The following is a 13,726-nucleotide window of genomic DNA, read 5'->3' as shown; positions in this document are numbered from 1 at the left end:
CGGATCATAAGGCAGTTCTATTTCCAGTTTTTTAAGGAATCTCCACACTGTTCTCCATAGTGGCTGTACTAGTTTGCATTCTCACCAACAGTGTAAGAGGGTTCCCTTTTCTCCACACCCTCTCCAGCATTTATTACTTGTAGACTTTTGGATCGCAGCCATTCTGACTGGTGTGAAATGGTACCTCATAGTGGTTTTGATTTGCATTTCTCTGATAATGAGTGATGTTGAGCATCTTTTCATGTGTTTGTTAGCCATCTGTATGTCTTCTTTGGAGAAATGTCTATTTAGTTCTTTGGCCCATTTTTTGATTGGGTCATTTATTTTTCTGGAGTTGAGCTGTAGGAGTTGCTTGTATATTTTTGAGATTAGTTGTTTGTCAGTTGCTTCATTTGCTATTATTTTCTCCCATTCTGAAGGCTGTCTTTTCACCTTGCTAATAGTTTCCTTTGATGTGCAGAAGCTTTTAAGGTTAATTAGGTCCCATTTGTTTATTTTTGCTTTTATTTCCAATATTCTGGAAGGTGGGTCATAGAGGATCCTGCTGTGATGTATGTCAGAGAGTGTTTTGCCTATGTTCTCCTCTAGGAGTTTTATAGTTTCTGGTCTTATGTTGAGATCTTTAATCCATTTTGAGTTTATTTTTGTGTATGGTGTTAGAAAGTGGTCTAGTTTCATTCTTTTACAAGTGGTTGACCAGATTTCCCAGCACCACTTGTTAAAGAGATTGTCTTTAATCCATTGTATATTCTTGCCTCCTTTGTCAAAGATAAGGTGTCCATATGTGTGTGGATTTATCTCTGGGCTTTCTATTTTGTTCCATTGATCTATATTTCTGTCTTTGTGCCAGTACCATACTGTCTTGATGACTGTGGCTTTGTAGTAGAGCCTGAAGTCAGGTAGGTTGATTCCTCCAGTTCCATTCTTCTTTCTCAAGATTGCTTTGGCTATTCGAGGTTTTTTGTATTTCCATACAAATTGTGAAATTATTTGTTCTAGCTCCGTGAAGAATACTGTTGGTATCTTGATAGGGATTGCATTGAATCTATAAATTGCTTTGGGTAGTCTACTCATTTTCACTATATTGATTCTTCCAATCCATGAACATGGTATATTTCTCCATCTATTTTGTCCTCTTTGATTTCTTTCACCAGTGTTTTATAGTTTTCTATATATAGGTCTTTAGTTTCTTTAGGTAGATATATTCCTAAGTATTTTATTCTTTCCGTTGCAATGGTGAATGGAATTGTTTCCATAATTTCTCTTTCTGTTTTCTCATTATTAGTGTATAGGAATGCAAGGGATTTCTGTGTGTTGATTTTATATCCTGCAACTTTACTATAGTCATTGATTAGTTCTAGTAATTTTCTGGTGGTGTCTTTAGGGTTTTCTATGTAGAGGATCATGTCATCTGCAAATAGTGAGAGTTTTACTTCTTCTTTTCCAATTTGGATTCCTTTTATTTCTTTTTCTACTCTGATTGCTGTGGCCAAAACTTCCAAAACTATGTTGAATAGTAATGGTGAAAGTGGGCACCCTTGTCTTGTTCCTGACTTTAGAGGAAATGCTTTCAATTTTTCACCATTGAGGAAATGTTTGCTGTGGGTTTGTCATATATAGCTTTTATTATGTTGAGGTATGTTCCTTCTATTCCTGCTTTCTGGACGTGTCCGACTTTTTGTGACCCCAAGGACTGCAGCCCGCCAGGCTCCTCTGTCCATGGGGATTCTCCAGACAAGAACGCTGGAGCGGGTTTCCATCCCCTCCTCCAGGGGATCTTCTCAACCCAGGGATCGAACCCAGGTCTCCCACATTGCAGGTGGATTCTTTACTGACCGAGCCACCAGGGAAGCCCCGAACAGAATTAGGTATGATAAATAAGGTTCGGCTTCCCTGGTGGCTCTTGAGAGTCCCGTGGACTGCAAGGAGATCAAACCAGTCAATCCTAAAGGAAATCAGTCCTGAATATTCATTGGAAGGACTGATGCTGAAGCTGAAACTTCAATACTTGGTCCACCTAATGTGAAGAACTGACTCACTGGAAAAGACCCTGATGCTGGGAAAGATTGAGGGCGAGAGGAGAAGGGGATGACAGAGGATGAGATGGTTGGATGGCATCACTGACTCGATGGACCAGGAGTCTGAGTAAACTCTGCAAGTTGGTGATAAACAGTGAAGCCTGGTGTGCTGCAGTCCATGGGGTCACAAAGAGTCAGACATGACTGAGCAACTGAACGGAACTGAACTGAAATAAGCTTCAAAGCCAGAGTACTGCAAATGCAGTTTGGGGTCTTTGGTCAGTTTTGCTGGCATTTATTGATATAATTATAGTTTTCTTAACTTTATGCAATAAATTTTACTTCAGTGAATGTTTAGGACAGTGTTTGGCAAAAACTGATCTCATAATTTTTATAAATTCAAATGTAACTCAGTGTACCATGGGCAGAGAATTGTCCTTGATGTCTTAACCAACTGCTAACCAGAACTCTGCCTCTGTTTGTATTCACTTTTACTTCGATTGGACATCTCCTAAAATCCCAAGAAGGAAATATTTCTAAGCTATAAAGAACTTGGGAACTTGTTTTTCAAAAGTACATTTCTTTTTTTTTTCTTTTTCTTTTTACCAGTCAAGGAATTTTGAGAAATGTACCACTTGCCTAAGGGCAGATAATTTAAGATCTCTCTTGTGATGGCTTCAAATAAGTCAGTGATTGGAAAGCTGATGCATGAATTTAAGACATTATTATTCTACACTGATGCTTCAGAGGAGGAAACTAGTTAAGGGAATATTTTCCTCCCTAACATTTTATCCCTGCTGAAATAAGTCAAAATACCCAACGTTCTTTGTGTTCAGAGGTGACACTGGTACCAGCACAACTGTCAGCTGCTGTCAATCCCAGGCTATTGGAAGCAATGTCATGGTACTTTAACTTGCTTTTCACTTTGCTCAGCATGTCTTTGAAGCATCGCCTCTACTCGTCTCTTCCACAGCTCACTGTTCAGCCAAATTGCACTATTTCAGCAGGAACTCAGCGAAATACTTTAAAGCTAGTGGACCAGCCTCCTTCTTGTTGAGGTTTTAAGTCTGTTTTTCAAAGAGAGATCCTCAGACAGGCACCAGCCACAATGCCTGGGGAGCTTGTTACGTTGCCTATTCCTGTACCTTATCTCTCAATGGAAGGATTCAAAAACTGGGAATGGGAGAGCAGATAACCAGCATGTTAAGCAAACGCCCCTGGTGACGTCTATGCACTGATGGTTAGGACCTCTGATACAGTCACCAATTATGTTTTGGTTGAGCCTCATGTATTCCTTTACACACTGGGCTGGGACATCAACAGTCTGTAGAAGCCTATTTCCAGAAATACATCTGGACATCTTCACAAAAGGCAGGTCAATTCATATGACTCAAAGCTTTGCAGAAAACCCCCATCCCTTAAATATTTAATGGCTTATATTTTGAAAATGTCCCATGTGCAATCAAGTATATGTCTTTCTAAATGGCTAAATAGATCTGGAACAAAGAAAACAAGCCAAATCCAAAACAGTAACTCTGATATGTTACTGATTTACATATCAGTTACTCTCATTGAATAGTAAGAGTAGAATTATGACCTTTGGTGGGAATGCAAGAATGCCTCACCTTGGCTGATACATAGGCAAGAACTCTTTCAGGTATTCATTAAGAAAATGAAAATAATTACAGTATCTTGGGCTTCCTTCCAGACAGGTATCTTCCTCGCCCTGCTCAGGGCAGTCTGCACTTCTGCTCTGGTGACCCAGATGCAGCTCCCTAGGCTCAGAACTTCCTTTCCATCTGTATTGTTTCTGCAACCACTGAGAACATTTCTGCCCATTTTTTAAAAAAGAACTTTTGATTGTGAAATAATTATAGATTTGTTGGAAATTAAAAAAAAAAAGAAGTATAGGGAGCTTTAATATGCCCTGATGAACCCAGCTTCCCCACGGGTAATATCTTGCACAACTGTAGTACAGCATCAAAGCCAGGAAGCTGATACTGGTGGCTGGTATGATCTACGGAGCTTCTTCAAATTTGACCAGTTCTACCCACACTGTGTGTGCTGTGTGTGTGTGTGTGTGTGTGTGTGTAGATCTATGCAAATTTATCATACATGTAGATTAGCATAACTACTTCTGACACTAAGCTACATAACTCTTCCATCACCCAAGGCTCCCTTGTACTACTACTTCACAGCCACAGCCAGCCTCCTCTCCCACCATCTGTGTGTGTGTACGTGCTCAGTCACTCATTGGTGTCAGACTCTTTGCGACCTCATGGACTGTAGCCTGCCAGGCTCTTCTGTCTGTGGAACTGTCCAGGCAAGAATACTGGAGTGGGTTGCCATTTCCTCCTCCAGGGGATCTGTCCGATCCATGGATTGAAAGCACATCTCTTGGGTCTCCTGCATTGGTAGGCAGATTCTTTACCACTGTGCCACCTGGGAAGTCCACTACGTCTCTAACCCTGAGCAATAGCTAATCTGTTCTCCATCTCTATAACTCCATACAATTATTTTTAATAGCATTTTAATAGCCTTGGAGCAACTTCCAACCATGCTGAGCTTCCTGCCTAAACTGTCCAAGTTGTCTCCCAAGGCACCAATGACTGTTTTTGTTCATGCCCTCGTTATAAACTTGCATACATTTTTAGTGGTCTGACTATAAATATAATATTCCTAAAAGCATTATTTTGAATGTATAATTTTGCTGAATGTGTGGTTTTTCAGCAACGTTTATTATGGGAGAGCAGAAATATTCGTATAATGACTCCAACATAATTGAGTTTATTTTTTACCAAAAGAAGAGTTCAAGGAAGATCTTCTGTTCTGTGAGCATTTCTCCTTCAACTGGCAATCAAGTACCTACACTCTTTTCATCTTCTGACTCTGTCACTTTGATGGTTAATTTTATGTGTCAGCTGCACTGGGTCGAGGGTGCCCAGAGGTTTGGTTAAACATTATCTCTGGGTGTATCTGTGAGGGAGTTTCTGGATGAGATATTTGAATCAGTACATTGAGAAAAGCAGATTGTCATCCCTAATGTGGTCAGGCCTTATCGATTCCATTAAAGTCCTAAACAAAATAAAAGGCTGATTACAAAAGAATTCTTTCTCTCTCCCTCTCTCTATATATATCCTATAAGTTCTGTTTCTCTATCAAACCCTGCCTAACATAGCTACCCTTGGGGGCCACGCACAGCAGCAGCTGTACCTCTCTAGAGGATGGGTACACAGAGAATGGGGCAAGCACAGCTACTTCTTTGAGATTTGACTAGAAAAGGCCTGATTGTTTCACTTACACCCCATTGAATGCGTGAACTCAGTCATGTGGCCACACTAAATCACAACAGGGGTTGAGGAAAGTTGTCTAGTTCAAAGGACATCTCTCTACTAACTTCTAAAAATTGAGGTTTCCTTAGGAGCAAACACCAGGAGAAGAAATGGCTTTGGGGCAGGCAAAAATAATGTCTGAAATAAGGATGAATGCAAAGATGATGCTATAAAAATGTTCACCACAGAATTGTTTATAACAGTGAAAATATTTTAAAAATCTAAATAACCTGTAATAGGAGATTGGTTAAATACATTATAATGAATTCATAACATTATAAAATACGACATTTAAAATGGTATTTCAGAAGAAAACATGCTTTAGAATGACATGGAAAATGTTATAATGCATTGTTAAAGTATGAAAGGCAGGTAATGAAACATATACAATATATTTCCTCTTTTGTAAAACAACAACAGAAGTAGCAGATATGGGCACAGAAGAGAGACTGGATGAGTATATACAACAATTTTAATAGAAACGGTTATCTTTCTCTGGAAAACTATAGGTGATTTTTATTTTCTTCTCTTTTTTAAAATCTGAATTTTCTAATTTGGGGGGTATATACCAAAAATGTGTTACACTTGAAATGGAAATAATAAAAAGTTAGTTAAAATGAAGATCATGAGTATAGATGACCATTACACTGGTGCCCTGGTTTGAATCCTCACTCTATCACTTACTAGTTATATGACCTTAGATGAGTCATTAACCTTTCTAAGTATTGATTTCCTCATCCACAAAATGAGAAGAGTGGTAATAAAAATACTGACCTCATTGTCTTGTTATGAGGCTTAAATAAAATATTGTTCTTATAGTTCAGTACCAGGCCCACAGTAAGTGCTCAAAAAGCTTAACTATTGTTACCATGATCATTATTAATAGTAATAGTACAGTGTCTTAGGGCAACTCAAAGTCATAGGGTTGGAAGGCACATGGAAGTCATTGATGGGTCTTTCCATTCCTGGGCCAAATATCAATCTTCATAAATAAATTCTTGCTTCCCTCAAATCTACATTGCTTTTCATTCACCTCAGTTTGGTATTATTCTGTTCATAAACTTTCAAACATGTTCTTTGTTATCATTACTATTCAGCCTAAACTCCATCTAATTTTTCAAAATCACAAATTACAATATTATTTCCTTTTAGCAAAAGATTACACCATCAATCAATCATCATTACACATCATTTCTAAAGAATTTGGCTCTTAAGTGACTTCTAAGCAATTAGGATGACAACATTCTTTTTTCTTTCTTTTCTCTGTTGTTATCCAAGTGGTGGTAGGGGCAGAAAATGAAAGTCTCTCAGTCTTGTCCAACTTTTTGCAATCCCCTGGACTATACAGTCCATGGCATTCTCCAAGCCAGAATACTGGAGTGGGTAGCCTTTACGTTCTCCAGGGGATCTTCCCAATCCATGGATCAAACCCAGGTCTCCTGCATTACAGGCGGATTTTTTACCAGCTGAGCCACAAGGGACAGAGAAGGCAATGGCACCCCACTCCAGTACTCTTGCCTGGAAAATCCATGGACAGAGGAGCCTGGCAGACTGCAGTCCATGGGGTCGCTAAGAGTGGGGAATGACTGAGCGACTTCCCTTTCACTTTTCACTTTCATGCATTGGAGAAGGAAACGGCAACCCACTCCAGTGTTTTTGCCTGGAGAATCCCAGGGACGGTGAAGCCTGGTGGGCTGTCGTCTCTGGGGTCGCACAGAGTCAGACACGACTGAAGCGACTTAGCAGCAGCAGCAGAGCCACAAGCGAAGCCCATGACAACATTATACAGAACTTATTTCTCTTACCACCACACACACACATACTGATATCTGTCCCCATTCCCAGAGTTTCTTTTACGCACAAGCAACTCTTCTGGCTCTCTCCAGCACTTCACTAACTCTTCCCCCTCCCCTAGCTAGAACTTCCTTCTCTTTCTCTTTGGGGAGACTGCCCTGGGCCAGCACTCACTACGGTTACTACTACGGCTGCCATTAAGTCGCTTCAGTCGTGTCCGACTCTGTGTGACCCCATAGATGGCAGCCCACCAGGCTCCCCCGTCCCTGGGATTCTCCAGGCAAGAACACTGGAGTGGGTTGCCATTTCCTTCTCCAATGCATGAAAGTGAAAAGTCAAAGGGAAGTCGCTCAGTTGTGTCTGACTCTTTGCAATGCTATGGACTGCAGCCTACCGGTCTCCTCCATCTGGTTAATACTGGATACTGCAGGGGAATCCCATTTGTGTTTGTGTGGGGGTTAGTAGCTCGTCTGGTCCAACTCTTTGCGACCCCATGGACTCTCGTAGCCTGCAAGGCTTCTCTGTCCATGGAATCCCCCAGGCAAGAATACTGGAGTGGGTAGCCATTCCCTTCTCCAGTGGATCTTTCCAACCCAGGGACCGAATCCATGTCCTTTGCATTGTAGGTGGATTCTTTATGATCAGAGTCACCAGAGAAGCCCATTTGGCACGTCTTTAACCTAGACTTTATCAGTGATAGAGAAAATATTTTATCTCCCTTCTGCTTTATCCTTTGTCTTATTTCCTAATTAGTTCAAAACCTGGATGGGGAAATAAAACACATACATACAGTTTCTTGATAATATCAAAGGATAATGGTGGGTTTTTGTTGTTGTTTTGCAGGGGGGAGGGTTGATGTGTGTGTTTTGTTTTTACTAAAGCTATAGTAGGAAGCAGGCAGGAAGACAGGTATACTAAAGCATCTAGAGAAGTAAAACTATCTGACTAGGAAAGGAAAGACTAGGTTAGTGGTCAATGTGGATTCAGTTTGCATTTTTAGGACACGTTAGTGCTTCTCAAACTTTAATAGTGCAAAAGAATTACCTGGGAATGTTGTTGAAATTAACAATTATTTTGCTTAATCTAATATTTACAATGTGCCTACAATTTTGAAAGCATACATCTATCTGCATAGCATGTCATATTTGCTCACCTGCCCCCACCTCTGAATATCTCTCATTCTCATTATCAGCAGGCTTATGCTGTTTAACAAGCCACGCCAAAATGCATTGGCTTAAAACAACCACCATTAACATGCTAACAGTTCCCTGGCGTCGGCCCCACTGGGTGATTCCCTCGCTGGTGTTGACTGAGCTTGCTCTTGATCTATGGCCAGCTGCAGGGAGCTAGACTGCTGTTCCCCTGGCAGTGCTGACTGTTGACTTGGGCAAAGGAGAGTACTGGACCACGTGTTTCTCATCACCATCCAACTGGCTAAAGCAGGATTATTCACGTGGCAGCAGGGTGGATCAGCCTACACATATCAGCTCTTCTCACGTCTCTACCTCCGGTACTCTTGCCTGGAAAATCCCATGGACAGAGGAGCCCGGTAGGCTGCAGTCCATGGGTCACTAAGAGTCAGACACGACTGAGTGGCTTCACTTTCACTTTTCATTTTCGTGCATTGGAGAAGGAACTGGCAACCCACTCCAATGCTCTTGCCTGGAGAATCCTAGAGACAGGGAGCCTGGTGGGCTGTTGTCTATGGGGTCACAGAGTTGGACACGACTGAAGCGACTTAGCAGCAGCAGCAGCAGCAGCAAGTCTCTACCTGAATCACATTTGCTGCCATCCATCCCACTGGTCAAAAAGAGCTGCATGACCAAGTCCAGTGTCAGTGTGGGATACAATTACGTAAGTTGTGGATGTTGGATGGGGAAGCATTTGTGGTTCCTTTTGCAATCCAACTGCTGAAGTTCGAGTTGGCCTTTAAGGTCCACTTCCCTACCAAAGTCCCATCAGGCTTATTTTTATCTCCATACTATTACTCTTCTACTGCCCTCCTCCTGGAACACTCCTTCTACCTATCACTGGACAGAGACCTGGTCCACTTTCAAAAAGTATGTCCTACTTAAGCTTGTTGTCTAAGTTGGATGGGATCTTGAATTACACAGCACAGCTCATTCAGACATTCAGACTCATTGTTACTTATACACAGGTTGTATATATTAGATCAGATATTTCTAAAGGATTTTGATTATGGCTCGCTCATCTTTGCATTCCTGTGACATTCAGCAAATAATTTAAATTTGAAGTCCATTCATGTCACTGGGAATGGAAAAATTTCATTCTTTTTTATGGCTGAGTTATGAGGTAATATCAAAAGGCTTTTTTAGTTCCTCTTCACTTTCTGCCATAAGGGTGGTATCATCTGCATATCTGAGGTTATTCTTATTTTCTCCCAGCAATCTTGATTCCAGCTTGTGCTTCTTCCAGCCCAGCATTTCTCATGATGTACATTGCATATAAATTAAATAAGTAGGGTGACAATATACAGCCTTGATGTACTCCTTTTCCTATTTGGAACCAGTCTGTTGTTCCATGTCCAGTTCTAACTGTTGCTTCCCGACCTGCATATAAGTTTCTCAAGAGGCAGGTCAGGTGGCCTGGTATTCCATCTCTTGAAGAATTTTCCACAGTTTATTGTATCCACACAGTCAAAGGCTTTGGCATAGTCAATAAAGCAGAAACAGATGTTTTTCTGGAACTCTCTTGCTTTTTCCATGATCCAGCGGATGTTGGCAATTTGATCTCTGGTTCCTCTGCCTTTTCTAAAACCAGCTGGAACATCTGGAAGTTCACGGTTCACATATTGCTGAAGCCTGGCTTGGAGAATTTTGAACATTACTTTACTAGTGTGTGAGATAAGTGCAATTGTGTGGTAGTTTGAGCATTCTTTGGCATTGCCTTTCTTAGGGATTGGAATGAAAACTGACCTTTTCCAGTCCTGTGGCTACTGCTGAGTTTTCCAAATTTGCTGGCATATTGAGTGCAGCACTTTCACAGCATCATCTTTCAGGATTTGAAATAGCTCAACCGGAATTCCATCACCTCCACTAGCTTTATTCGTAGTGATGCTTTCTAAGGCCCACTTGACTTCACATTCCAGGATGTCTGGCTCTAGGTGAGTGATCACACCATTGTGATTATCTGGGTCATGAAGATCTTTTTTGTACAGTTCTTCTATGTATTCTTGCCACATCTTCTTAATATCTTCTGCTTCTGTTAGATCCATACCATTTCTGTCCTTTATTGAGCTCATCTTTGCATGAAATGTTCCCTTGGTATCTCTAATTTTCTTGAAGGATCTCTAGTCTTCCTCATTCTGTTGTTTTCCTCTATTTCCTTGCATTGATCATGCTGCATAAGATCATGGCATCTGGTCGCATCACTTCATGGGAAATAGATGGGGAAACAGTGGAAACAGTGTCAGACTTTATTTCTGGGGCTCCAAAATCACTGCAGATGGTGATTGCAGCCAGGAAATTAAAAGACGCTTACTCCTTGGAAGGAAAATTATGACCAACCTAGATAGCATATTGAAAAGAAGAGATATTACTTTGCCAACAAAGGTCCATCTAGTCAAGGCTATGGTTTTTCCAGTGGTCATGTATGGATGTGAGAGTTGGACTGTGAAGAAAGCTGAGTGCTGAAGAATTGATGCTTTTGAATTGTGGTGTTGGAGAAGACTCTTGAGAGTCCCTTGGACTGCAAGGAGATGCAACCAGTCCATCCTAAAGGAGATCAGCCCTGGGTGTTCATTGGAAGGACTGATGCTGAAGCTGAAACTCCAATACTTCGACCACCTCATATGAAGAGTTGACACTGGAAAAGACCCTGATGCTGGGAGGGACTGGGGGCAGGAGGAGAAGGGGACGACAGAGGATGAGATGGCTGGATGGCATCACCGACTCGATGCACATGAGTTTGGGTGAACTCCGGGAGTTGGTGATGGACAGGGAGGCCTGGTGTGCTGCGATTCATGGGGTCGCAAAGAGTCAGACACGACTGAGCAACTGAACTGAACTGATGAGGTAATATTCCATTGTGTATATATATGGAGAGAGAGAGAGAGAGAGAGAGCACATCTTCTTTATCCATTAATCTGTTGATGGACACTTAAGTTGCTTCCATATCTTGGCAATTGTAAATAATGCTGCTATGAATATTAAGGTGCATGTATCTTTCTATTAGTGTTTCTTTAAAAAAAAAATACACCTAGGAGTGGATTTGCTGGGTTATCCAGTAGTTCTGGCTTCCCTGGTGGCTCAGACAGTAAAGAATCTGCCTGCAATGTGGGAGACCTAGGTTTGATCACTGGGTTGGGAAGATCCCTGAAGAAGAGAATGGCTACCCACTCCAGTATTCTTGCCTGGAGAATTTCATGGACAGAGGAGTCTGGTGGGCTACAGTCCCTGGGGTTGCAAAAAGTCAGACATGATTGAGTGACTCACACACACACACACACACACACACACACAGTAGTTCTACTTTTAGTTTTTTTTGAGAAACTTCCATAGCATTTTCCCCATAGTGACTGCATCAATTTACATGCCTACCAACAATGCAGGAAGGTTCCCTTCTCTGAACATCCTTGTCATTATTTATTATTTGTGTTCTTTTTGACAATAGCCATCCTGACAATTGTTAGATGGTATGGCATGGTGGCATTGATTTGCCTTTCTCTAATGATTAGTGATGTTGAACATCTTTTCATGCACTTATTGGCCATCTGCATTAAAAGTAGGTATTCTTACTGCTTCCTTTTACACATTCAGTTCAGTTCTGTTCAGTTCAGTTCAGTTCAGTTCAGTCGTTCAGTCATGTCTGACTCTTTGCGACCCCATGAATTTTAGCATGCCAGGCCTCCCTGTCCATCACAAACTCCCGGAGTTCACTCAGATTCACATCCATCAAGTCAGTGATGCCATCCAGCAATCTCATCCTCTGTCGTCCCCTTCTCCTCTTGCCCCCAATCCCTCCCAGCATCAGAGTCTTTTCCAATGAGTCAACTCTTCGCATGAGGTGGCCAAAGTACTGGAGTTTCAGCTTTAGCATCATTCCTTCCAAAGAAATCCCAGGGCTGATCTCCTTCAGAATGGACTGGTTGGATCTCCTTGCAGTCCAAGGGACTCTCAAGAGTCTTCTCTAACACCACAGTTCAAAAGCATCAATTCTTCGGCGCTCAGCCTTCTTCACAGTCCAACTCTCACATCCATACATGACCACTGGAAAAACCATAGCCTTGACTAGAGAGACCTTTGTTGGTAAAGTAATGTCTCTGCTTTTGAATATGCTATCTAGGTTGGTCATAACTTTTCTTCCAGGGAGTAAGTGTCTTTTAATTTCATGGCTTCAGTAACCATCTGCAGTGATTTTGGAGCCCAAAAAAATAGGAAAATAAAAAACAGAGAAGTAAAGTAACTTGATCACAGAGCCAGGAAGCCTAAGATCAGGATTTGAATCCATATCTCTTGAACTCAAGAGCCTAGCCTTTTAATTTGGAGAAGGAAATGGCAACCCACTCCAGTACTCTTGCCTAGAGAATTCTATGGTCAGAGGAGTCTGGTAGGCTACTATCCATGGGGTCGCACAGAGTCGGACATGACTGAAGCGACTTAGCAGCAACTGCAGCAGCCTTTTCAATTAGTTTCCTAATGGAATGAAAATAAATGGTGTTGAATATTCCATATGCAGGTAATTAGGAACTGAACAAAGAGTATATTTGTCCACTTTGGAATGCAAGTCACGCTTTTTAGGGCTTCTCATAGAGATGAGCTCAGAGGTTTGATTCAGATCAGTAGGTTCACAAGATATTCTCACTTCTCTGTACAAAGTTTTCAGACTCTGGAAAACTGAATCATTGATAAAATGATTCCAGCTTCACAAAAAGCTGAAAAAAAGCTAGAATGCTAACTCATTAGTGTCTAGGGAGATAGAGAAGTTACAACCACACCAGCACAGGTGTCAGATGGGTAGCATGGTCTTTTATCAACAGGGAAACCAAGATGAAAAGGTTGCAGAGTGTATTTACTTCCTTCCTTCCTTCTGAAGAAGATTTGAGTCCATTGCAAAGGGAGTGGTTATTTTAAAGCAATACAGTCACTGATGAGGCATGGTGAGTCATTCTTGATGAAAAGGCTAAATCTGCCAAGCTGACAGAAAGACTCATATTGAGTCATTAGTACTCCATCTCTTTTGAGCAGTACTGGGGAAATTCTTCTTTGTCAACAACCACACTTTCAATATTCCATAAGGACATCAGTATTGATTGGGCTCCCCTTTCTTGGTTTGGGATTGTGAAGTCTGCTCTATTCTGATTCTTCTAACTCTGATTACTCCCTCCCCAGCATCACAGTAGCAATTTGGGCAGCTGTCACCAGGAGATGACAATGCCTCAGACTTAGTTACACAGGGATGGGGTAATTGGTCAATCTTCCAGGAGGTATGAATAACTCAGGGAGGATAATGTTACCAGGTAAAGTGAATGATGTTTTAAAAACACTGTTTTTCTTCACATGTGAAAAATGTGACAACTGAGATTGTGAAAGAAATAAATCCAAACACCTAGTGTAGTAGGAT

The 13,726-nt window shown here is 41.4% G+C and overlaps 1 protein-coding gene across 1 annotated transcript in view; it reads left to right on the top strand.

Annotated features, from left to right (window-relative positions):
- Positions 1-8,699: 8,699 nt before the first annotated feature.
- Positions 8,700-13,726, top strand: part of SEPSECS (Sep (O-phosphoserine) tRNA:Sec (selenocysteine) tRNA synthase) — a 49,835-nt gene continuing 44,808 nt past the window's right edge. The window contains exon 1 of the mRNA XM_070791240.1: positions 8,700-8,998. Coding sequence (XP_070647341.1) covers positions 8,849-8,998 — 150 coding nt within the window. The 5' untranslated portion in view covers positions 8,700-8,848. The remainder of the gene's footprint in view (positions 8,999-13,726) is intronic.

This window comes from Bos indicus, chromosome 6 (assembly GCF_029378745.1).
Source record: "Bos indicus isolate NIAB-ARS_2022 breed Sahiwal x Tharparkar chromosome 6, NIAB-ARS_B.indTharparkar_mat_pri_1.0, whole genome shotgun sequence".
Taxonomy (NCBI): domain Eukaryota; kingdom Metazoa; phylum Chordata; class Mammalia; order Artiodactyla; family Bovidae; genus Bos; species Bos indicus.
The sequence above is the reverse complement of the archived record's forward strand: the minus strand, read 5'-3'. Positions and strand labels throughout refer to the sequence as shown.